The 26,479-nt window shown below is 41.6% G+C and overlaps 1 protein-coding gene across 2 annotated transcripts in view; it reads left to right on the top strand.

Moving 5' to 3' along the window:
- Nucleotides 1-26,479, top strand: part of marchf8 (membrane-associated ring finger (C3HC4) 8) — a 90,944-nt gene that overhangs the window by 46,247 nt on the left and 18,218 nt on the right. For both annotated transcript variants that reach the window (XM_073482030.1, XM_073482029.1), the window contains exon 3: nucleotides 20,367-20,417. In XM_073482030.1, the coding sequence (XP_073338131.1) occupies nucleotides 20,367-20,417 (51 nt within the window). The remainder of the gene's footprint in view (nucleotides 1-20,366; nucleotides 20,418-26,479) is intronic.

Below are 26,479 nucleotides of genomic sequence, written 5' to 3'. Positions count from 1 at the left end.
GTATTTTCCTGCTTCTACAAAGATACAAACATTTTTTATGGGTGCCTGAAGTTTGATTATTGTATTTGTGCACTCAAACTGGGCCTAAAAATGAGTTTTTGCTCCCACATTGAGATAATAATCCCTTGAGCTGTACAGTGATTGCTTTATTTAACAACTATATCTTTGTGTTATTGAATTTATAATTCATTTTTAGATTTTTTTTTTAAGTTGTCCATGTAGCATTGTTAATGTGCCGCTCAGTGTTGTAACGAGTCCCTCCTGCATCGCTGCACAGTCCTGTGGCCGGCCTCGCAGCCCCGGCCAGAAATAGCCTTTCAAAGTGTGGCTCCCAGAAAGAGGTCACTTTAAAGTTTGTCCCTCCTGCTCCACCCGACTGCCCCGCTGATGGTCACGTGCACTCACAGCAGGAGCCCCTTTCTGCAAATCACCATCGGCTTTCACATGTCGAGATAGACGCGCTTCATTGGGTGTCAAAATTGAAGCGATGGTGAGATCAGGGGCAGGAGGACAGTTCAGTTGGGGAGAGCCACAAATCAATAAGCCACAGTCAACCCTTTTGTTATTTCGGGACGCTGAATTGATGGCATCGCGCCGTGGTCATGCTGCTGCAGCGACGGCCCACTTAGTGTTTGCGCTTGTGCATTATGGCCTGAAGATTAAGTCCCGTGAATATACGAGGCTCAGAAAACCATTCCTCCGCTGAATTACTTAGAGATATGTAAATGAAAAGCAAAGCACCAGATCAAAGCGTTGCATACGGTTACAGCAGATAAGTAGCAAAGGATCCCTGTGCAGTTATTCAACATTTTACAGAATATTAAACAAGGAAAAAAACTTGAAATTATTTCTGAAAAGTTTGCCTTTGATTTTCCTCTCTCCCCTTCTTCGTTTCCGCCTCTCTGCCCTGGTCGGTCTCGTTCTCTTAATTTGAGGTAGATTTGATTGAAACGTGCAGCGGGCAGACAAGCTGTGCTGTTGTAGTTATCGGTATGCATGGCTGTATTTGAATAGGCGCTGAAAAGGCTATTACAGCTCAATTTCACGCCCAGTGGGATATGTGACATGTTTCTCCCTTGGAAAACAGAGTTCTATCGTTCCTCTTCCTCGCTCTCTCTCTGGCCTTTCACATTTTACCTTATATTTCTGTCTTTACCCCCCCATACACCTCTCAAATATTTCATCTCCTCTTTTCTCGGGTCTCTGACTTCGTATGGCCCCGCTCTCCTGCCTCGATCAGGCTGTTGTACATGTTACGTTACCTGTGATTGATATTTTCTGACAAGGGCAAGAATCGGTTCACACACTGTTCTCTACAAACCACCTTTCTCAGTTTTACATGAGAAATATCTGCAGTGAAGCCTGTGCTGAGAGATTACCAGCTTATTATGAGAGCTGTTCTCTCATCATCTTCAGTTATAGCTTATTCTCACCTTGTCTAAACAATTTCTTTTCTTTTCTTCGTCAAACAGCTTTTCTTCCCAAGAGGCTGAATCATATCCGTTTGTCTCAGAGCAAGCAAAGATTAGTCTTGTGTTGATGTGCTGTAAATGAGATGCACCGTCTCCACCTTTAGACACCATGTCACTCTGAATGGATTCAGGAGCTGGTTATACAAACCTCCTCACTCAGTAAAATCAGCAGCTCTTTCCATCTCTTGTTGCCTGCTGTTGCCTCATCATTTTACTGCTGCCTGGGTCCAATTTCAAACTGTTCATTTACAAACTACAAACCGCTGCAGTTTGTGCCTGCTCTTGTTTGGCTCGTGGGGACTGTTATTGAAGAAGAAAATGATCAATTACAGTTTCAGAGGAGAGTTTTCTGCAGAGAGGTTTGTGTGGAGTTGAAATGCACAGCTCAGATCTGCTGGATTGATTCTAACGTTCTCAGGCAGATGGGTTATTGGCCAGACAGGATGGATCCACATTGAACAGTTTCTTCATCAAAGTCACATAAAACTCAAAAGCAAATAGACTTTTGACATATGTTTTGTTGAGTTGTGTACACAAATGTCTCCCACAATTTTCAACCCCAGAAAAATCTGTCATTGTATTTAAGGTAACTGTGCGTTACATTTGGTGACATGTTGCTATGACTTCTGGGAAAATATCAGATGATACATCAGAGAGTGAGGAAGGAAGTCGGCGAATGTGACTAAACGTAACATGAATATAACTTTAAAACATTACCTCGTCCTCGAGTCACATCCACGATGGTGGTTGCTTAACAATGAAGACAGCATCTCCCATGATCCACGTTACTTCACAACATCATCAAACTAGACCCCAGCAGCAAAAGTTATAAACTGTATGTTTAAAAGGTGCAATATGTAAGAACAGACTCCCTGCAGCTAGTGGCCCTAAGCTGACATGAGTCTCCACAGACTGGGAGTTTTTGAGCAGTGGGGAAGTCTTGGTGCTACACCGCTGGCAACAGAACAGGGCCCAGATGCTTGTGTCTTTTTGACATGATGTCAAAACTGATATTTCTTCACATTCTGTTGATAATAATTGGATGTTTTAGACAAAGATTTGTACATAGATATTACATATTACATATTGGCGTCATATGACCTTACATAAAATCAGTTCTACATATTGTGGCAGATATGCAAGGTATTTTGAATTTTGGGGATAGAGAGTGTTTATCAGAATCTGGGGAATTTGTATTGGCAGATTTCCTGAATCGAGCTATCTGGAGACAAAAAGTCAGCAGTTGTGCAGAAGAATTATCAACAAAATACCCTTAAAAGTTAAATCACTCATTATGCACAACATTTTTTATCATATTATATCATTTTTTACTGATTATTAACATTACTGTAAATAATGCCGCTGGTTGGTCGGTTGGTTGGTTGGTTGGAAAACTATATTAACTAATATATAAAATAATATATAGAATATATAAGAAGGTTTCATATCTTTTAATCATATTTTACATTGTATGTTATACACTGATCTTACGGTGAGTGTCTAATATATGTAAAATCTTAATGTATAACGGTAACTGTGAGTAATCATGCAACTACCTCAAATCTCAGCTGTACTTAGTAAAAGCAGCAGTGGTGCATACCTCGTGTAAATTCTGTGATGTTGCTGTTGTTGGTGCTGTGTTCAAAATGTGAGATCTCTTTGTTGTGTTAGTTGCTGGACAAAGTCCACGAGCCGGGCCGGTGGACCTGCTGTAAGACTGTATTTAGAGGCTAAAGCTGTTTACCAACGAAAGTAAAGAGCTGCTCAGCTCGTTATCCAATAGAAAGGACCTGATCTGTCCTGAGCGCGCAGAGAGAGAACAGTAAGTCTCACCAGTTCATCTCAGTCTTTGGACATCACACTGTCTCGCATGGTAACATTTGGTAAAACCTTCACGAAACTAACTTGAAACAAAATTGGTGCTGGATACAAGAAAACGTTGTTATGCAATCTTATCTAAGATTTTGGTCACAAAGATCTTAAGATACACAGAACATGAACTGGAGCCTCTCTCAAAGATGAGGGCTGAGCGGGTACCAGTGTAAAAAATAAACAAAACACAAAATGTAGGACAAAAACATCAGCTAATTAACATAAATCAAAGCAGAATGACCTGGAAAAAACATCAAATAACAGAGCATCCATGTTCACTGTAGGACAGAGAGTTACATCAGACATGCATCATAGCATAGGCCTAATGTCATATCACAGTCCTCATTAAGGCCCGGGCCGGAGGTGGTAACCATATTTTTTCCAGCAGTGGCCCTTCGAGGGAGGTCGATACTGTAACATTTGCTCTGCAAAAGTGAGTAGCTAAAATATGAGAAATAATCACTGACTGAAAAATGACTTATTACTAGTCAAATGATCTGTCCATGCTGCAAAATAATTTTACTTGACATACGAGTGAATAAAATGAGTCTTCTTGCCTTAAGGTGGATGTTTTGCAGACATTTCCCTTTTTATCAAGTTGAAAATAACTCCTATAAAGACAAAATTGCTCATGAGTGACATTAACTTGAATTAAGTCAAATGATCTTCCTTTGAAAACACCCGATTATCCTCTATAAACAAAGACAAGACCAATACACCTGGTTAGATCTTCCTCTTCTTTTTCACAATGTATTTTATTATTTCACAGAAAACAAAAATGGTAACACCTCCCCTTCATCCCAATCCCATCAACCCAGACACGTTCACAGCAGTACTGCAGTTATTGATAAATAAACACAAAAAACAGGTTTCCATATTTGATTTCATTTCACTGCCTCTCAGGACTGCAGGCAGCCTTTCTTGGGAAAAGATCCTGAGTACTACATTGTAAAACATATTAGCTGTAGGGATTCAATCAAATCTATAGTTAGATCTTCAGTTCTTCTGGTGTGTTAAAATAAATTATAGATTGTATGAATTTATACTCCCCAATAACCCAGAGTTGAGTCTCATGGGGGCGTAGAGGATTATTCACACTGTGTGTGACCTGTTGGTGACAGGACAGGAGATGTGTACGTGTTTCTGTGTGCTTAGTCTCATGTTTGATAATTGTTTGTTTATCTCTGTCCATCAGAAGTTGGTAGCATCCTTGAGCAAGACAAACGAGCCTGGTTATTCTCAATGAATCATCGCTGTGTGTTAAAGGTTTAATTGGTGTGTTTTATTAGTGGACCTCGGCCTGTAGTATGAGTGACTGTACTGTGCTGTAGCCTTGCCCTTGAATACAGCTGTGAGGATGTGTGTAATAAATTACCTTCTGTCATCTATGCCTCACCTCGCATCCCTCTGTGCCTGCCGGGGATTGGTTGACTCAGCAGTAACAGCCTCTCTGATTGGCGCACGATGGTCGTGGTCTATAAGAGAGCTGGTGGTGGCTGACTCTTTCTGTCTGTGTGTGTGTCTGTGTGTGTTGTAGTTGCAGGACAGGCTTAAGTAGGGTTAGGGGGAGGTACTTTAAGGTTAAGCTCAGTGTGCAGAGCAGAGGGAGTCTATTTAAAGGACACCACCAACAACCTCTCATGAATGATTCAACAACACTTTGCCCCTCCCCCACCTTGCCTCTCATCAAGATCAGCTGGAGGAAGTGCCTGCTCGGCCAATGGGATTACAGTACCGGATTGACTCGTGTATGTGTGTGTGAATGTGAACGTGTGTGTGTGTGTGTGCAGCTGAGAGGGAGAGCAAGCCCGGACAAGTAGCAGCAGCAGCTCTGCCTCTGTGTTTGTATGTGTGTGTGTGAAGAAAATGTAGGGCAGCCGCTCGTGCTCCCTCCCTCTGCCATCTCTCTCCCTATCTGCTCCTCTGTCTGTCTTTGTTTCCGCGCTGTGTTGCCGTAGCTGCAGTCGCCGCGGCTGCACTTCCGTATTTGCAGAGGCTCTCTCCCCTCTCTCTCTCTCTCTCTCTCTCTCTCTGTCTCCCTCACTGTCTTTCTCTCTCTGTCTCGGCTCACCTCGAGGATTTACAAGAGGGGGCATGTAACCTCCCCGAGGAACCATTGTCTGCGTGAGGGTGTGTGTGGGTGCATGTGTGTATGATTGTGTGTTTGTGTGTGTGAAAGAGAGGTGAGGTGTGGGCTTCAGGATCCAGACATGAATTCCTGCTGGAAGATGAAGATTCAGGTACAGATTCTTGCTCGTGGTGGTGGTGGTGGTGGTGTTGTGGATGTTTGTCTGTGCTGTTGTCTTGTTTACACTTGCATCGTCTGTGTTGTTTTTGTTTACCTCAGCTTACCTCCTTACGTTTAATATTGTGTATTTATGCCAGTGTCTCTCGCTGCACCCATAGGCTCCTTGGAAACAGCATTTTCTCCCAAATGTATACTTCCGTATGGATGTGTTGACAATAAAGAGAGTCTGATGTCATTGTTTTCAACGCTGCAGCTTCCAGTCATGGGTGTATGCTCTGTATTAATAGCTTAACATCATATCTACATGCCTAGTCGATAACACAAAAGAAAAGGCGACGCTAATAAAAAGAAATGGGGCTCATCGCAGTTTCCATTCACTGGTTGTTATGGTGAGGCCTTCTGTCTCTGTGGTGATGGCAGAGTGCTTCTGCTGCAGTAGCCCAGAGATGAAAGAGTTGCCAGGAGTGTGTGGTTTTGTCTATTTGTGTGTGAGAGTGAGAGTGAGTCTGGGAGAGGATAAATGGAGAGCGAAATTAACAGAGACAGTCGGAAATGCTCTGTCTGATACTGTCACTGCTGCTAGACAGGATGTACTGTGGTTATAAATGTGTTTCTGGGCACATTGTGTTTGTGTTGTCGGCGTGTGTTTTCGCAATCTCTCAGACTCTTGTGTGTGGTTTGACATTCAGTGCATGTTCCTGGCCATGCATGCATGACGGTGCTGTATGTGTTTGTTTGTGCGGCGCAGCGGAGCATCTGCCACCTCTTCAGTGTGAAAGGTTGACCCACTTTCTCCTGTGCCTCTGCCCTTTGTTCAGCATGAGTGGGGGTGCACGGAAATACTGTACGTGACTCGTGAACTTGAACGTCCCATGAGCATTGTTGTATTGACTTCACAGCAGTGTGCAGAGCTGCACCTTTGTTTGAGATTAATCATCGTGTTGTGCAATAATCTTTTTGCGTGCCACCATGATTGACTACTAAAGTACAGGACATTGTAAATTGAACTCAGTAACCCCTCCTCTCTTGAGTCTTTTCTGATTTCTATCCATTCATGTGCTCTAGCAGTGGCACCCAACTCTACTTATGGTGTGAAAGTGCAAAGCAGCTCCTGCAGGGCGCTGCTGTCTTCTCTGGGGAGTGTGATTGTTTGCTAATAGGTGCACACAGGAACTCCATACAAGCAGACAAGGAAGGCCTCAGTGGTGGAGTGATCTGATTTTAAATATATTTTCCCCCTCTCGGTCTACAGCTTAACATATCACATCATCGACTGATGCACCAAATCATAGAGCTTTGTGTCAAATCTGAAAGCTGTGGGAGGGAGGGAGGGAGGGAGGGAGGGAGGGGGAGATTAATTCAGTCACATGTCATGGCAGAGCTTAAAGCCTGTTGGAGAGGGGAGGAGGAGGAGGAGGGGATGGAGGGAGAAATCAGGAAGGCCCGGACAGGAGAGGATAGCAAGTCAGAGGGTATCATGGACAGGAGTTTGTAGCACACTGGGGTTTCCTGGAGTGCTATGATGGTCGGACTCCTAAGTTAGGCAGCTTTACAACATGTTTTCACTAAAAGACACAATATGTAAGAATTTTCAGTTGGAAATGTTCCAAAATGATCAACAGAACTGTAAATAAATATCAGTTTTCACATCATGATATACGTATTGTATTGCAGAGATATCTACTGAAGTTAGCATGCTAACCAGCTAGCCCCATCCCATCCCAGTTCAATGCTCCTGTTCAAACAGTAACACTCCTCCTGGTCCCCGGGCTCCCAGTCCCAACCACTAACTGCAAGGCTAACTGAGCTAATTAGCTACTGACAGCTACAGTTAGCGGTGTTTGCGATTCCTCTGTTGATATGCTGCAGTTTGTTTTGAGTATGAATTTGACAGGTGGCAATTTTTTACATATTGCACCTTTTAACTACATGTAATTAAACTAGCAGTTTAGCTGCTTATTGCAGTAGCTTGCTGGTAGTTCAACTACATTTTTGTTTGAAGCATGATTCAAGTAGTTAAATTAATTTTTGTCATTATTTGTGTAGTTAACTACTGAAACTCCAGACAATATCGGGCCATAAAAGGGAAGGAATACGTTTTTATTTTTATTTCACCATTGCCTTCATTTGCAGCGTTGTCTTGTTTTCCTCAGTAAGGCTTTTAAAACCCCAGAGCATGATTTCAACAGTGCCAAGAACTGAGTGCTCATGCAGTTAGTAGACAGCACACTTGATGCAGAATTACAAAAAAAAAATAATAGGAGAAACTTGTCTCAAATGTTCCTTTACTTCAGAAAGGGTGTTTGTATTCCCAGCGGGTGCCAGAGCTGATGCTTCTCTAAGCAGCTGATAAGTGCTGCTAGCTGTAAAGAAGCTGTCTGGTGGGCAGAAGAGTCTCCAAGCCCCTTCTTAAGTATCACAGATTTTTTGTTTTATGCCGTTGAATGCAAGTCTTGGTCAATATTTCACTCCTTCCTCCTTCCTTTTGTTTGCTGAGTCGACCTCTTGATTTCTGTGAGAGCTGCTTTTTTTCCACGAGCCTGTGATTGAAGGATTATATCACAAGGCGACTGGGGGTTCACACCCTAATAACACAGCTAATTAGGAGGCACTGCGCTGAACTAATTATGTGTAGCTCGACTTTTTTACACAATTCACAAATAATGACTTATGTCATGTGGAAGAGTCTGACGCGGAGTGCAGCTAATGAGGAGATGAAGCTTCACTGCAGAGTCACAAAAATACAGATTCTTTGGATCTTTTTTTTGTCTTTTTAAAACAGTCGCCAACTTTTGATGCTTTCTTTGTCAGATCTGCTTCTCTCTGTTGTTATCAGTTGTCGCCTGATTAGACTTTGGTATCGTTAAACTGCTTAGACTACAGCCAGAATAGGTCACTGTCCACATGGTCCTGCACTGAATACGATGGTCACTGTCTCTCTTCTAGCATATCCTGTTTGGACATACTGATGTGATTATGCCTGTGATGAAGAAAGATGAGGGACAGATAGAAAAGGAGTAGGAGGAGGAGGAAGGAGGGAAACCACAAGTTTCACATCCTGTCGATGAGAGCATAGACATGTTGTTCTCACACAAACACAGAAAAGCTGTAGATTTGAGTCTGGGGGTGTTTCCTTCCTCCCCTGCAGGCTCACGTTTCATCAGTTTGATGTGGTTTTATGACACACACACACACACACACACGCAGATGCTGCAGGCTGACACTATGGGGTTTTGCTGAGCTAATGCCTCTTGTGTACAAACAATGTAGCCTCAAAGAAGACATACTGCCACGTTAGCCAAATGCTCAGTCGCTTTGTTTGAAGCTACAATCTCAAGTATGTGGTTTGTTGGGTTTTTATTTTTCTCTCCAAAGTGCATGACCCCTCTATACGGCCATATCCTTTTTCCTCCAGTCACAGTTATCCCAGATCTGGTTAGACTTCTGTGGTCAACCAGGCTCTCCGCTCAGTGTTGTTGCTGCGCATAGTTTCTCATCTGGTGACGCTCTGCTGCTCGGCTGCTCAGTCCGAGTCGGCCTGCATTTCCTCTCTAAGTGGCTGCGAGACATTTGACAGGGGTAGGAAACAACGTAAGGGCCAGCTTCCTTTTGTCCGGGACGTTTGATATTGCTTTTCCTCCCTGTGACCCCTGAGCAGGGAGGAGCTGGCCCATGCAAAGTTTACTCAAATGTCAGCCTGTTTGTTTATAGTGGCTTACTTGAAATTGCTGTCATTTAATTCATGGGATTTTGGAGAGCTTTCGCTGAGGCTGTGCGGAAGAAGAAGACATTTTGAGTCAACTTGTTTGCAGCAACTTGTGCAGTAAAAAAAAAAAAAGAAAAAGAAAAACAGGATGGCCTCATTTTTTTTTTTATATCTGCATTTGGCAGAGTGATCAGCCCTAAGCAGATCATGCTATGCTGATGCCATTTATTCCAGGGAAAGCTTTTCAGATGTAAACACTGCCCTGTTCAGTCTGCCACAGGCTAAACCCTCTGTACCTGCAGATCCACAAGCTTTGCTCTGTCACCTGTCAGTCTAATGTCTGCTTACCGCTGTAGTTCAACTGTAAACAAAGTGGTTACGGTTGTCTGAGCCAGCGTGCTGCTGTTCCCAGAAAAAATCATTTCCATAACCATTTTGATCAGGGTGCTCACTTGGGCATGGTGGGTGCACAGTGACATTGATGCATAGGTTTGTGTTTTACTGTAAGCAGACCATAGAAAGTGCTGCAGAAGGTCTGAGAGTGAAGTCTGCCGTGTGTTGTAGAGCCATTTATGGTTTGATGCCAAGTGAAAGCTGACATGGTGTTGGTACTGCATTAATCTGCTCCACCATTTCAGAAATAGAATTGAGGAAAAATGGATTCATAGTGCATGGTGATTCTTTCTTCAAAGATTGTCATAATGCAGAAAAGTCAATAATCAGAAGTTTAAAACCCAATTCATGACATTAGTGCTCCACGATATATCCCTTTAGTATCAACAATGCACGTGCAATATTAAACTAACGGTCCGCCTACTATAATATTATGTGCAAAGCCTCTATTGAGTTATTAAAGTTAACTGTTGAAAATGATTGTATTTTTTCACATGGCAATATATATAGCAGAAAAAACAACTATCGCAGCTGCATGTTCCTTCTGGCTGAGCCAGTTGTTTGGTGGTGAAACATAACAGATGTTAACGTGTGCATCGTGTTTATGTTCTAAACTAGGCTGCCTCTTGTGTTCTGGTGAAGATGTGAGTGTGAGTAAAGGAAAAAAAGAAAATTAATCTGTTTTAAAGTGGCAAGTAGTCACACACTGAGAATAATCTTGTGTAGAAAAAAAATATTTTGATGTATCTTTAAAAACATAAATGCCGGCAATCAAATCCATCTTCGACTTTGTTAACTGTGTGTTTTGTGGCAAATAAATTACCCTCAAAATACAAGAGACGGCCGGTGACCATAACTTGTACACAAAGAATAATTACTGTCAACTACTCAATTACTTGTGAAAAGGCAACCAGATGAACTCAAACATCTGATGCACAAGGTGCATATATTATCATATAAGTGTTATTAACATGATATCATTTTTTAATATCACGTTATCACGAATATTGCGATATTGCAACACCCCTAAATCACATCGTAGCCTACTGAGTCAGAATCGGATGATAAGGTGCCGAGACATTTCCACCCCTGTTCAGGAAGCACACATCCCTCAGCAGGGGATAAGGTTTTCCAAAAAGCTAGTTAGGCTTCCATCTTGGAAATATAACTCTGCATGATGAAGGTTGGCTCCAGTAAGAATGACAGAGGAAGAATGAAGACGAGTGACACACTCCTTAGAAGTCAGTCAGGTGTGTGCGGCGCCACCGCGCCTTTAACAACATCCTCATAGTTTTGAGCCTTAAACCGCGGTATGCACTTACAGAAGACTCTCTCGACTGCACATGAATAGCAAGTAGTAGCAAATAAACCTTGATACATGACACATTTATATTTATGTAACTCCTCAGAGTAACAGAAGCACCCTGAGGTGGAGCAGTGGGTGGTAAACGTTTAACATACTGCAGTGTGCGTAGTGAAAGGATAAGCACAACAGTCAGCCCTCGTGTTTGTTTGAGCTGTCAAAGGCAGAGGTGTCGGGTGACCTGTGGTGATAAAGAAATTACAGCTTTTCTTGAATGAAGAATTCAGCAGCTTGCAGGGGTCACTCACTGTCGACCTGTAATGAATTTACAAAGAAAGAACCAGGCAGGAAAAGAGAGATGTGAAAAGTTATATCTAATAAACCACCTGCTCACACACGCACACACACACACACACACACACACACACACACGAACCTCTGTTCATTAATTTCACTGATTTAATTCCTTCGACAGTCCCCTCATTACCACTGTCTGATAACTATCATTCACTTGGCTTCTCTGTCTCTTGCTTTATGTGTCTTTTTTTTCTACAATCTCTCGGTCGCTTCCTCTCCGGTCTTGTTACAATGTCAGCCATTTGTAGCAGGAGATGATAAAGTGAATTCTTTGGCTCTCTTTCAACACAGTAACTGCCACATAAAACAACTCTGTCAGTGTTTGAGATGCTCAGCAAGGAGCAGCTTAGGGAAAACATCTCTGAAATGGGCAACGTATTTCCCTAAAAGTGGTTTTAGAGCTCAATCGAGGGATGTTTCACACTGTCCAGAGGAGCCATTGTTGAAAATAGTTTGTGTTGGATGGAGGCCATTTCCCAAGGCATCTGTTAAAACCCTTTTTATCGCCCACAATCAATTTTTACCGTTTCAGCTTGTCCTTGGCTCGGCTCTTTTCTGTGTCCCCGCTCCCTTGAATGAAGACGCTTGCACACATCCCACCAATTATCAGTCCAAAAGCACTGTTTTCTTACTCGGTGGGATTCCATTAACCTCTGGAAACAGGTTGCTTGTCATTACGGGAGATTGCGGAGCTGCAGACTATGATTGGGTCTGAGGCAGAGGAAGCTGAAGGCATTAGATAATTATAACCACGCAGTGGCTCGAGGGAGGTTGATGCTCCTTCTTTTTCAAGCTTGAAGCGTTATATTTATGTGTGATAAATTACAAATGATTACAGAAATGTTTGTTTTTGTTTTTTTATCAAATATAATCCACTGCAGCAAAAAGGCTTGTTGTAGCTAAACGGCTCAACTGTTGCTTATTCACAGCTGGAAAAACAACCTCTGATGACTGTGTGTTACAATCACTATCACTCTGCTCTTCACTGGTGATGCAGACATCACGTCTGCAAGTCCAGACAAGTCCTGGTGGTATTCTGGAAAGTTAAGATCAAGTCAAAGTTGATGAGATAAGTTTAAGAAAATAGACTCAGAAGTACCTTGGAAGTGTCCACACCTGATATACCAGAGCATAACAGAGTGGTAATGGAGCATACCCCATGTTGTTCTTTCAAACTCTCTGAATCTGTCATGACACAAAAATGTACAAGGTGAAACTTGGCAAGCATCTCTCACCTGCGACCCTGACCTGCCCCATTTAATGACTGTGTGTGTGTGTGTGTGTGTGTGTGTGTGTGTGTGTGTGTGTGTGTGTGTGTGTGTGTGTGTGTGTGTGTGTGTGTGTGTGTGTGTGTGTGTGTGTGTGTGTGTGTGGGCGAGAGCAGATGGTGTGTAAGCAGCCTCTCTGACTGCAGGTTCCAGGTTTTGTATTCCGAGAAGCCGTTGACCTCAAACACAAACCCATCTTTATGCTCTGCCTGTGGTATGACGCTGGTGTGAAATGGTGCAGAGACGAGGAAAAGAATTTAACTCTGCGATGTAGAGTTTATGAATAAAATAAGAGACGTTTGGCCTGTTGAGGTCATTTTCTGACTTTGTTGCTCTTTTCAGTGATTGAGTCACCTTTTCACCATCTGCCCTGAAACGGTATTTAATCTAAGTTGTTTTACTGTTACTATTCCACATGCATTTACATTCTCTGTGGTTAAATTTAGAGTATGCATGTTTATATAGAGCTGCACCGATTAGTTGATTAATTACTTAGTCGACTGATAGAAAATTAGTTGATTAACCCACAGGTCTTAAAACAGGTGTATTTCAGAGTCCAATTTTATGTCTTTCTATATGTAGACAATATAACGTCCATTCTGTCAGTGTACAAACTCAGATACACAAATATCACATGACAGAACATAGACTTAGAGTTCACACACTGATAAAGCCCAATAAGGAAGTGAACGTGGGTGTGTGTGCGTCATTGGTTCTAAAAATCGCTCTCTAGACTCTCATCACTTTCGTTGTGTACATTTATGCTAATAATATGTTGGTTTCATTTTACTGTGTATTTTCAAACTTTTCAAACAAAAACTTTCAAAATATTATCAGACCATGATTTTGCGGCCTGACTGCAGTAGCTCTGAGGACCTGCTAGTTGAAGACCCAGACGATCAACAACAAGCTAAATATTCTCTGGTTCAGTTTCCTCAGTGGGAGAATTTGATGGTTGTCTTCATCATATATGACAGTGAATTGAGTATCTTCAGGATTAGGACTATTGGTTGGACACAACAAGCTTTTCTCGATGCATTTTTCACAGTTGGTAGTTAGGAAACCAGTGGTAACATGCAGCAAAAGGCCAAAGGTCAGATTTGAACCCTGGGCCACTGCAGCGAGGACACTCTACAATTTCTAAGAGCCTTAGCTGACATATCACATTTTTTGTCCTACAAAAAAAATTCAATTTTCAGTGATACCAGTGAAACCCGCAAATATTTAGTGGTATTCTTATTAAACAGCTAAAATTGTTAATGGATTAAAAGAGTTATTGGATTTTCCTGGTTAATTAAAGTTGACTGTGTTTCAGCTCTAGCCTCTGACATGAAAGATGCCGCAGATCGCGGATTCAGCTGTTGAAGATAGAAACTTTGGAAACTTAGACACATTTCAAAGAGGCAGGGTTAATTTTGCAAAGGTTTTATCTTTTGAGAGTCTTGCTTTAAAGTGAGCGGAGCCCTTGTCCCTGTGGGCCGAGAACAGAAGCAGCGATCCCTCTTGAATATGACCTCTCCTCCTATGTCGTACTTTCCTCAGCTTCGTCTTCTTACAAGCTCCAGCCTTCAGAGTCCAGTCTAAAAGTTGTGTTATCAAAGCCTAGGGGTGCGAACAGACCCACAGAGGAGGAGGCGGAGAAAGACAGACACAGCGGACTGTGAAACCTGAAACCTTCTTTATCAGAATTATGCATGAGCCCAGAGAATAAGGCCCTTTATAGTCTGCGGTCATGGTGGCGGTGAAGGTGACTCCCAGACTTTGTACTGGAGGTAACACGGAGGATTTTGAGAGAAATGAGGTTACAAAGAAAGACGGGGCGCATGGAAATGGTGTTGATCCACTTCCTTTCTTATCCGTCTGCAGCCTTGCCGCTCTAATCACTGTTGTCTGTAAAAGTCATCGGTCCATTTGTGGGCTTATTATTTCTCAGAAACCCCCTCAGTCTGGGCATGTCTGCTTGTTACTTCATTTTTCGGGCCAAGAAGGAAGGATTAAGGGCAAGGATCATCAATTTGTTCCATTCTTTTGGCTGTGCCTTGTTATCCCCGGCTGTCGTCCCCAGTGCAAACTGAATTTTTTATCCTCTTCAACAATCTGACAACTGATATGCTGCACAAATTGCATCCATTGAGAGCCATATTTACAATTTTGTGACATCGCATTGAAGATATTGTAGAGGTAATGACATGGAGATGGAGTCAACAGGTTCATTTCTAACCACTAGTACAGTAGGAAATGGAGATCTTGCCTCTCTTCGTGGCTATATCTGCGGAACAACTGGTGAGGATATACAATGCTGAGTGGTTTGTAGGCCTCATTTCTGTATGTTTGCATAAGAATCGAAGCCTTAAACCACTGAATCCGACAGAAAGTGCGTCATACAGGAAGTTGGCAGATTAAAACTAGGAGATAATGGCCACAAGCTTGCAGCTGACATTTTCGTTAATCAGGAAACTGCGTATAGATGTTAACTCAGAATTTTGTTTTCCTCTTACAAAATCTCTTGAGAGTGAGTCTTTTGCTCATTCACTGTGACCACTCGACTGTTGAGTCACAAGACATGTCTGATGTGTTTTTAACTGCCTTTTCTGCACAAAGACGAGGGTGCGACTGTTTAAAGGCCAAGAACTTGGTATATTTGCACCATCCAAACACCACTGATGAAAATATATAATCACATAGTTGGATTTCAGAAATCCTATCCAAGCTGTCGTCTTATCAGCGTGGTTGGGAGGTTCTGCGTGGCCATCGAGAGAGGTGTGTGTGTGTGTGTGTGTGTGTGTGTGTGTGTGTGTGTGTGTGTGTGTGTGTGTGTGTGTGTGTGTGTGTGTGTGTGTGTGTGTGTGTGTGTGTGTGTGTGTGTGTGTGTGTGTGTGTGTGTGTGTGTGTGTGTGCATCTTGTGTTTAAATGTCCTCGGGCGTTTAACGAGACGGGAGGAAAATAAAGATGAAGATAGAGGGCAGCAGGGATAATCAGCGAGTGATGGAGAGACTTGGCACATATCGTGGTCCTCCATCACTATGGCAACTAGTCACGGCGAGGACACAAGTGTAGCGCTTAAGTAATTAAGAATTGGAAACACGTCGTGTAGTCTCTTAGTGGTACGATTTGTGTGTGTGTTTGTACTCGTGGTTCATGACTTTCTGCTGCCAAGGTTAATGTACTTCCTGTTGAGACAAGGATGGCAGAGGTAACACTTCAGCTGCTGCTTCTGAACAACATGAGAAGTTGTTCAGGGTCGAGACAAATCCTGCCTGTCAGTATGTGTGTGTCTTCCAGGGTTGGGAGGGTGACTTAAAAAATGTATTCCAGTATAATTACTAATTACCTGTTTTAAAATGCAACTTGATGATTTTCTGTTACTTGCTGATTACTTCAATACCAAATATATGCAAATAAAAGTCATGTCACAGATTTTTCTTTTCTCATAATTGTAGTACACACTTTTGTATTCGGTTTAACTGAAGACCAGTATGATATTGTGTGAAACTTTTCAAGTGTCATCTGTGCGTGGTTACAGACTAGTTTATCATTCTTTATTCTAGAATTGTAATCATGTTAGTAACACCCTTTTTGCTAAAAGTATGTGTAATCTAATTAAATTTTTTTCTTTCAGTGAATACCATTACCTTTTTTATGTATCGCCGTTACTCCACATGCCTGGTCTCTTCACATCCAAAAGTTCAAGGCTAAATGCAAAGTCTCCTCCTTATTAGAGCCTTTGTTTCTGTTATTGCTTCCCTGAACCTTCATTTCTGCTAGTGCAGGCGAATGAACAAGTAAAGAAATAAATGAGCTAAAATAGAGTAGACTAAAGAATAAAAGTCACAGTACAGTTCAAAGCCTTAAAATTGCTTCAATGAAAGGCAGTAGCAAACAAAAAGGTCTGCAGCCTTGATTTAAAAGGGGTGAGAGTTGGACAGGACCTACAGTGTCCTCAGCATAATAACTGAACGCTGCTTCTCCATGTTTAGTTTTGACTCTAGTGACTGAAAGCAGACCTGTACCTCAGAGGTCTGGATGGTTCATAAAGTAGCAGCAGATCAGAAATGTATTTTGGCCCGAAACCATTCAGTGCTTTATGAACCAACAGTAGGATTTTGAAATCTATTCTTTGACAGACAGGAAGCCAGTGTAAAGATCTAAGAACTGGAGTGATGTGATCCACTTTTTTGGTCCTTGTTAGGACTCGAGCAGCAGCGTTCTGAATCAGCTGCAGCTGTCTGATGGATTTTTTTATAGAGTCCTCTAAAGACACCGTTACAGTAGTTGAGTCTGCTGAAGATAAATGCATGGACAAGTTTTTCCAAATCCTGCTGAGACATAAGTCCTTTTATACTGGACATTTCTTAAGGTGATAGTAGGCTGACTTTGTAATTGTCTGAGTTTTCGACATCACAGATTGAAGCTGAGCAGGAAATTATTATTAATATTATTATTAAAATTATTATTTCAGTCTCATCTTTGTTTAACTGAAGAAAACTCTCTCACATCTGATCATTGATTTGTTCAATGCATCTACTCAGCGTTTGTATGGGATTATAGTCCCCTGGTGATATGGTTATGTACATTTGTGTGTCGTCTGCATAACTATGGGAACATATTTTGTTCTTTTCCATTATCTGAGCTAGAGGGAGCATGTAAATGTTGAACAGCAGAGGGCCCAGTATGGAGCCCTGGGGTACTCTGCATGTCATTTTTATCCGCTCAGATGTGTTATTACCCACAGACACAAAGTAGTCTCTATCATTTAGATAGGATTTAAACCAATTTAGTGCTGTACCAGAGAATCCCACCCATTTTTTCAGTCGGCGCAGTAATACATTGTGGTTGACTGTGTCAAGAGCGGTCTCAGTGCTGTGATGTGTAATAGGGACACTGTGGTAACACTTTATAATAGTAGTCAATAATAAATAATAAATTTATAGTTAATTAAACTTGTGAACAAACAATTAGGTACTTAAAACCATTTATTAAGCATTTGTTTATTGTAAAGTTGCAACTGATGTTTACAATACTTAGTAAAAAGATAATAAATTCTGTTTAGTTCATCTATAAACATTATTTGAATGGCCATAAAATTTTGCAATCGCTTCATAAATTCTTTAGCATTTCATTGAGTTTAATTAACCATAAATGTACCATTTATTAATGTTGGTTAAGTCTTACCGCCACAGTACGAAGAAAAACTCATCTGATATTTAAAGAATTAAGTCATTATATTGGGGAAAACGGTAATATTTAGAGGAAAAAGTCTTAATTTTTCAAGAAAATGCATCATAACACTCCACTGTTTGACTGTCAATAGGCTACTGTAGCCTTTTTTGGACCACAGTGTCACATCTCCTATAATATGTATAAAACATAATACAACAGTGTAGGACATGTAGATTCTGGCTGCCTCTCACATCATTTATATTAAGCCCACTTTAATCAGTTTCTGATGCCACAACTGAAAAACAGGTCCCCGCTGTACTCCAGCTGCTGCTTCAAAACACATCTGGTTATTGACTCATACATCACAAAAATGGTTTTATTGCCTCAGATAACAAGATCTGGGGCTTATTGGTGAAACCTGTAACTTCATACAGGTTTCACCAATAAAAAAGACGGACTGCTCTCATCTGTTTATTGCGACGGAGTATTAAAATCTTTTTTTCTCTCAAAATATTACCACCTTATTACGGAAACCTTAGATGTGTTTTTCCCTGATGTGGCACTAAAACAATGTCAGTCTGCTGGTTGGTCTATTGGATGGATTGCTGCAAATTTGGTTCAGACATTCATGCCCGTTTTTGGTTTGAGTTGTAATAAATCATCCTCCAATGTTTCCTTTAGCACAGTCGTCACGTCAAGTTTCAGAAAACATAGTTGAAACAATTTTTGATTAAAAAAACAGCTTGACATATTAGCTCGAGTTGAATTCTCTCTGTGCAGGACTACTGGTTGATTTCTGTGATTCCGGTTATATAATACAGCTGCCATGTGTGGTCTCCTGTGAACTTGATGGGAGGTTGGAGGAAATTTTTGCCCCCTCACAGTTTAATCTGACCATGCTTCTCTGTGTACAGACAGTTAAAACGCTCTCCCCACTGGGCTGATTTCCCTTTGTAAAGATTTGTTGGTGTCCAAAGCTCCACAGCCCTGTCAGAGCTGGTGTGAACTCAGCGTTATGTAACTATGATTGATCACTCATTAAGAAACCACGCATGGCTTTAATACAAAGACTGAATGCAGCACAACACCATGGTGGCTGTTTATCCGAGTCCCTGATGTAAGCCGAGAACACTGAGAGGGAATCGAGGAGCCTCAAAACAAAACTTAACAGTGTTGAGAGCGGAGTGTGCTGGCCTGCTTCACTCACTGGGTAGTGATACAAACATTGTGACACCATTTAATTTGGACTTGGATGGATGTGTTATGTAATCAGCTTGTCCTCCTTTTATCGCGTGCCAGAATAATTTGATTTACTAACTTAAGATGCTCACAGCCCCCCGAGCTGCTGAGAAATGTGGCTGTGCTGTGTTTTATTGTTGTGTTTGCTCGTTAGGAGACGAACCATGAATCAGTCGTCCGTTCCTGCTGGAGCTTCTTACAATATTTCTTCTTTCATATTAACATCTACACCATAAAAACTGTCAAAAAATTGGGAGAGTGAAATGTGTGAATGTGTGTCAGTCGAGGCTGAAATATTTCAGCAACTATTAAACTGATTGCTGTGAACTTTGTTACAGACATTCATCGTACCCAAAGGATGAATCCTGGTGACTTTGATCCCTCGATGTTTGCTGTAGCTCACCCAGCATGTCAAATTCTTTATTTTTCTAGTAAAAGTCTTTCTATTGATGTATTGGCACATAATTTTGGAGACATTATTGGACACCAGACAATGAATCGTACTGGCTATATCTCAAGGCCACGATGGGGTTGACATTTTTTTAATTTTAGTAAAACGTCTTGACAACTGTTGGATGATTTGGCATGAAATTTGGTTCAGACATTCCTGCCTTCCTCAGGATGATTTGTGGTAACTTTAGCAAATGCTAACGCACTAATCTAACCTGACGAGAATCATTAACATGGGGTGCTTTTCATCACGCTAACTTGTCTCCTAGCATCTCTTCCCTCACGTCTTAGCTCCTCCCAGCGAGGATGCGAGGAAGGATGCACATTTGTTTCCTCTCTCCTTGCCCTCTGTCTCCTCGGGGTGCATTTAAGGAATTGGAAGATCTTCCAGCATAAGTTAGCACCGTGGGCTCTTCTTATTTCCCTTTTTTTTTTGACCCGGAAATCGTTCTCAGGACGCCATCTTGAAGGATGTCTAGACGCGAGGAGAGTTGTGTTATGTTTTAAGGAATCGAGGACGTGCAAACTGAGAAATGAGAAGAGGGGAATGAAATGAACCTTCTGTAACTGCTGAACATCAGCATGTTATCATGCTAACATTAGCATTTAGCTCAGAGTATCTACTTGCATTTGTACACATGCAGACTCTTTCAACCGTTTATTCCCCTTCCGTAGATTTCCTGTTCTGTTTTAAATAGTCAAATGTGAATCATGTCAAACAAACAGTCATTGTGCTGCTCCATGCATCACACATAAAGTGTCGCGGATATGATAATTCTGAGGCATATGCCAGTTCTCACTGTGCAGTATTCATATGCATATTGAACTAAGATTTTCTCTGTTTCTCAATGTGCTTTATTCACTCACTGGAGCTCTCTTTCTTTTTCTCTTTTACAGAATGAAAAGCCCCTGGGTCATTCTGCAAGCAGGTCCAGCAATATATCAAAGGTGAGCAAAGCACACACAAATGGAAAAATTTCAATGAATGATGTATGGCTGTCCTCAACCACAGAGAGAGAAAAGACAGAGAACACAAAAGACATGAGGGCAGCGGTGAGATGAGCTGTGGAGGAACGCAGAGATTGACAGGACAGATATACACGCCGCTGATGGATAACATGCCTCTCTCGCGTCACAACGCCCCAATAAGAGCTGATCTCTGAACAGACGTGTCTTTACACCTCAGCTCCTCAGCTCAGCATGGCTCTCAGTCAGACTGGTCATAGAAACCTTTTCTGTGTCTTTCTCTTCTTTGTCTCCTCTTTCTTCCCTCTATCGCTCCCTTGGGCAAAGCCTGCATGACTCCAGGGTTTCGATCCTTGTTCTCCTGAGCCTCTAACAGGATGAACCCTTTACCTGTGCTAATAGATGGTCAGGGTCACTTCATAGCCGCGGGACCGCTCCGGGAATATTGTGTGATTCACGAGCGAGTCACCATTTGAACATGAGCAGTTTAAAGTTTAACCAGTTTGTCTGCACCGGTGATTTGTTAGCGAAGACTAGAAGTGAACACATCCAAAATGTCATCCAGTGCATTTTTTAAATTGCATGCACAACTGCAGTGGGTACAAAGTCAGAGTTTAAGTACAAGTGCCACATCAAATGTTTATAGTAGTAGTAGTAATTACTGATAATGATCAACTTGTTCTCACATGGTCTTATGCTGTGAAGCTGTATCTGTCATCAACTTTTGATAAGAGACCTTTGGTAGCTTATAATGATGATGTTGGCTGATATTATGTAACATCAGTAACGGTAAAATTATAACTCATTTACTGTCTTGACATTCTTGTTCATAAGTTAAATGAGGCTAAAGTCAGCAGCTGGCTAACTAAGCTTAGTATAATGACCGGAAACGAGGGGAAAACAACTAACCTGGCTCAGTTTGAAGGTCACACAACCTACCAGCGCCTCTAAAGATCATTTTGGTTAACCTTTGGTTAATGCCAGTTGGGACCTGTTTTATGTGCCGTACTATTGGTGCGTTCCATTTACCTCGTAAGTTGAAAGTCAGAGCTGGGAATGACGTCATACCCGTTGACCGCGTCACGCAACATGTCCACAGATAGAAGTTGGACTGTATTTTGTGTAAGAATGATTTAATGAGACACAAATAAGACAGAAGTGTATATTCTACAGCTTTCACAGAGCAGCCATCTTGGACTTTGAAGTCTGGGTGCTGCCAACTTCCCAGTTAAGAAATCTGACTCACTGGGTTGTTCCAACTTTATCAGGACCAATAACTTCCTGGAGTCTCTGCTGGCCTCCAAGTTACTGGTCCTGGCCAAAAAAACAGCACATAACATCCTGTAAAACTACAATTTGTCGTTTTTACTCTTAGAATTTTAATCGGATTAAACAAAGAAGGTTTAACTTATCAGTCAGTGAGCTTTAGAGGTGCTTGAAGGTGGGTTTTGTGATGTTAGGACTGAGCCAGGTTTGCTTTCACCCTCTGTTTCCAGTCTTTCTGCTCGACTAAGCTGAGCATCTGGCTGTAGCTTTGTTTTCGGCGGACAGACTTATGAGTTGTATCAATCTTCTCGTCAATCTCTCAACAAGATATGTGTATACCCCAAAATGTCAAACTAAATCTCAAAGGGTTTCCAACAGCGTTTGGTCTAATATCTGTGCAGAGAGCCGAGTCAGTCTGGAGCTGCTGTGGAATGATTGATCTGATGGTTTAAAATCGCTGAAAGTGACCCGATGAAAAGTACCTTGTTTGGATCAGATATTGATCTTGCAGATCAGCTGGGACAGTTGTGAAAATTTAAATTAGTTTGAATATGAAGACTGAAAATGTAACCACAGTTAACCACATTTTCTCTTGCTCCTTCTTTCTGCACACAAACACACATAAGAGGGCCAAGAAATCTCAGTGCCAGGTATTACATCTGTAAGTGGCGAGGTGGATTTAATTAGTTTCTGGACACAGTGCATTGTCATTGAATGTCCTACCTTTGCAGCTATTCTTCGGATAAATGTGTGCATAATGGAGTGATGGACATAAAGTATGAACAAGGCTCTTAAGTTTGACAGCCTTAATTAATAATCAGCAGTCTGTCTGCCAGCTGGTGTTTCCTGCGCCTTCCTAAAGGGAAATACCACTGACTGGCAGGTCTTAAATCTGTATTAATTGTTCTCTAGGCACATAAGCCTGCCAGGAGTCTTGACGGTTAAGGAGAAGGTTGCTAGTTTGAGTACCTGAGAAGAAGTCCTCTGCAAACTCCTGACAGATATTGTCAGTGACTTGCGGTGTTATACTTCTTCGTATCCGTGAAAACATTTTCCCTGGAAGTAGCTTGAATCAGAATATGATCTGTGAGACGACAGAAGATTATTTTATGCATATATGCAGTTTCCCCGCTCTCTGCAGTATTGGCAGGATGAAATGGAGGATTTTCATATTTGCAGCAGTGACTCAAATGTTCCTTTTTCGCTGTAAGAATATAAAATGTAGGTCCAGTTCATTTATGTTGAACAGCTCGAAAATGAAAGATGAAGATGCTGAAAACATACAGCTAACTTCCGTTAATTTAGTTTAAGTGTCTTACATTTATGACAGTTTATCGTAGGATCTTGACAGACTCTCGATTTGTTTTCCTTCATTTCCACATGAGCTCCAGCCAGACACAAAACAAGGACACCAAAACAAACCCTGCACTGCTTCACATGGCACAGATTCAAGCTGAATCACATCGGCTCGCGTCAGATCAAATCAAAAATGAATGCGCTCGTATCCAATTGTTGACCTACTTAAAAGATATCTCTCTACATAAATAACCACAGCGCCGGCCTACAGAGGAACATTTCATAACATCTCCGGCTTGGCATGACACTACAGCCTGGATAATTTCTATGTGAAAGCTCAGACATCCAAAGAATTTGTTCATTCTGTCAAAGCACCTGCTCTACTTTACAGACAAAATGCTTTAGGTCCTTTTTGGATTTCGAGCTTCTGACTTTTTCCGTGTGACAGTCGCTGAACTGCTGGTGGTTTCTTTCATGGAACATCCCCTCTGAGGTTGACTCGGTAAAACATCTTCTCTCTAGGTATCCGGTTAGTTGTGACAGTCCCACTGTAATACCTGTCAGGAGACACACCAGGAGAAAGAGATTTACATAATAAAAGGAAAAACAAGCTGCAGCAGTTAGCCAGGGGGTGAATTGTTTCATGAAGAGGATAATCATGCACAGTGACAGCCTCACTGATGGAGGCAATAAGGTGTGTGGTTTTAGATATGAATGTATACATGTATCCGAAGCCAAATACTCATTCTCTCTCATGTGCTCTGTATTTGTGTGTTAATTTATTCAGGTGTCTTTTATCAAGCTGTTTAGAAAGAGATCATCTGGAGAATTGTGAAAGAAAGGTGAAGTTAAGGGCAAATAATTTATGTTAAATAAAAGAGCGGTCGCTGTTGAATATGGTATGAAAGCAGCTCTGAAAGCTATAGTGGGCTGAGGATTGCCCGGTGATTTGGCAGGAGTAGATTTTCCACTCTGCGAGGTCAGGAGGCTTAGCTCTAGCCGCTTCTCTCTTTAGCACAGTGCCAGGGAGCTGTGCAATGCCTCCTACTCTGTTTGGGAAGGAATTAAACTATTACAGTCCTCATAAAGACACAAAGCAGCGACCCACAGCTCTGTGGGCTGCGTTGATAGTCAGCCAAACATCTGCCGGTGTTCTAAAATTCAAGCTGCTGCAGTTTTGCAGCATGTCAGAATCCATCGCTGCCGTTCACGACACGAGTCGGCCCTCCTGATCTCTACAGGGTCGGTTCTGCTGGTCTGTTCACTGATGTTGACACCAGGCACAGGGCCAAGCCAATATTTTGAAGAAGGTGAAGTTAATTGTTAATTTCTTGGAACATGTCAGTTTGTTTGTTGACTTCCTGGCAGGATTGCTCAGTTCTACAGGCTTCTGTTGAAGCTGGCTCCAGTCTTTGGAGACAAACCAGACTAAAGTGGCTTTATTACAAAATGCTTTTGGTGAAAAATGCTGTAATTGCCTATTTTTCTTCAATGTTGTAAAATGACACCTATGGAGGAGAGGCACGATTAGCCGTACAAAGGTGGATCTCACTAGGTTTTCAGATATTTAAGGCTGCAATAATAATAGATTAGTCCACAGATTATTCTTTATTTGACAGATTAATATTCTTTTCTGAAAAGTTATGGTTTCTTAGAGCTTCAGATGAATTTTAAATTGCTCATGGGGTGGGTGATCTTATAATTTTAATTCATGATCCATCTTGAAGGCGTACACAATCTTCTTTTCAGGCAAATCTTAGAGATCAAGTATTTAGTGTCCTTTTTTTACTTCTGTTTATAAACTTCACATAACCTCAGAAACAAAATATCAAGAGTGCTCAAGAAGTTCAGCCTAAATGTGATGAAGGTGCTCTTCAGTATCAAACACTGAAGTTCAAAAAAGAGAAAAATCCAAGGAACTCTCATGGCAACAACCCTTTGTTTAGATGTTTATTTCATGCTGAAATTCTTAAAAACATTGACGATGAATGTTAAAAATGAGCTGAATAGCAGCCCACGCATAGAGGCGCAAACAGCCTTCTTCAGAGTGAAATAAAGGCTTTCACATAACCTCAGTGACGAGCAGATCAGCGCTACTTGAACAAACCGACAGACAACTAGATGGCTTTACTGATTGGACACATCATGTGGCTCATCCTTGGGTGACGTACGGTAAACAATGCAACATGAGTTATAGCTTGCAACATGACAGATGAGGATGAAGCTTGTGCAAAATGTTTAATGCAATGCTGCGTTTTATTATGCTTTCTCATTTTTGTCCTTTCCTTCAGTGTTTTATATATTCATGTGCATGTAAAAGATCCTGATCCTATTCTAGTAGTGACCCAAAATGAACTTATAAACCTGAAAATGAGCATAACATGTCTCCTTCCATGGTGCAAATGGAGAAATTCATTTGCTATTTCAAGTCTGACTAAAAAATATAATAAATATATTTTATAACAAAATATGTAAAGAAATTCAGACATGTGTGGCGTGACGGTGTTGTTGATGAGACTCGGTGGATGCGGACACCTTGAGATTGTTTTGTTCTGTTTTCAAGGTCATGAATGAATTGTGATGCTTATTCTCTGTGCTGCTTTTCTATTGGCATCTTGTAAACAGCTGGTCCATTCACACAGTTTGTTCAGCGATTGGTCAGAAGCTTCACACTGGGCGGTGATTCGTTGTTCCTGTTGAAAGGTTATTCTTTGAAAGGCCCTGGTGGCTGGAAAATGAGGGCTGTAGCTTGGACAGAGACAGCAGGAAGGTAAAACAAGTGGAGAAGAGGATAATTAATGTGTGTAGGTACTCAAGGAGAGAGGTTGAATTAGTAGTTATGATGATGAATTGAGAGACCGTTTCACTAAGCACAATAAACAGGTGTTCATACAGTGAGAATATGATGCGAGGAGGGATTATATCTCATAGTCACATCACACAGCACACTGACGGATACACTGAGGAGTAGATGTGCTTCTTTTCAGTTTACAGTTTAAAACAAGTGTCATGGCCACCTGACACGTTCTGTCAGCAGCTGCTGAAATGTCATCACAGACACTCGTTTGCTCGTCAGAGGTCCTCGTCTCAATAGAGGGCAGTTATGAGAGAGCAGATGCTTAATAGAAGTCTGAAGAGGCCGTTTGGAAGTTATTCATTACTATCTCCACCGTGCTGTCATCACTCTGTTGTTTGACCCTGCTCAGAGACAGAGTGGGTTATGTTTTCGCCAACTTGTATGAATGATTAACAGAGCTGGACGCTACTGGAACATTATGTTTACTCTGCCATAATAAAACAGGAAATAAAGATACCGTCCAGTGTCATCAGGCGAGCATGATCTACCTCTCTTTTTAATGGTTTATATTCAGATTCAAGTCACGTGAAGCTTTAGCTCAGCGTATGTCATCAGTTTCTTAGCTTTAGTGGTTTTTGTTGAGCAGAAGCAGCACGTTTGGATGTAGCGCTCGCTGCAGAATACT

This window comes from Pagrus major, chromosome 15 (assembly GCF_040436345.1).
Source record: "Pagrus major chromosome 15, Pma_NU_1.0".
In the NCBI taxonomy this organism is placed as follows: Eukaryota; Metazoa; Chordata; class Actinopteri; order Spariformes; family Sparidae; genus Pagrus; species Pagrus major.
Note: the sequence above shows the minus strand (reverse complement) of the source record. Positions and strands in the feature narration are given on the sequence as shown.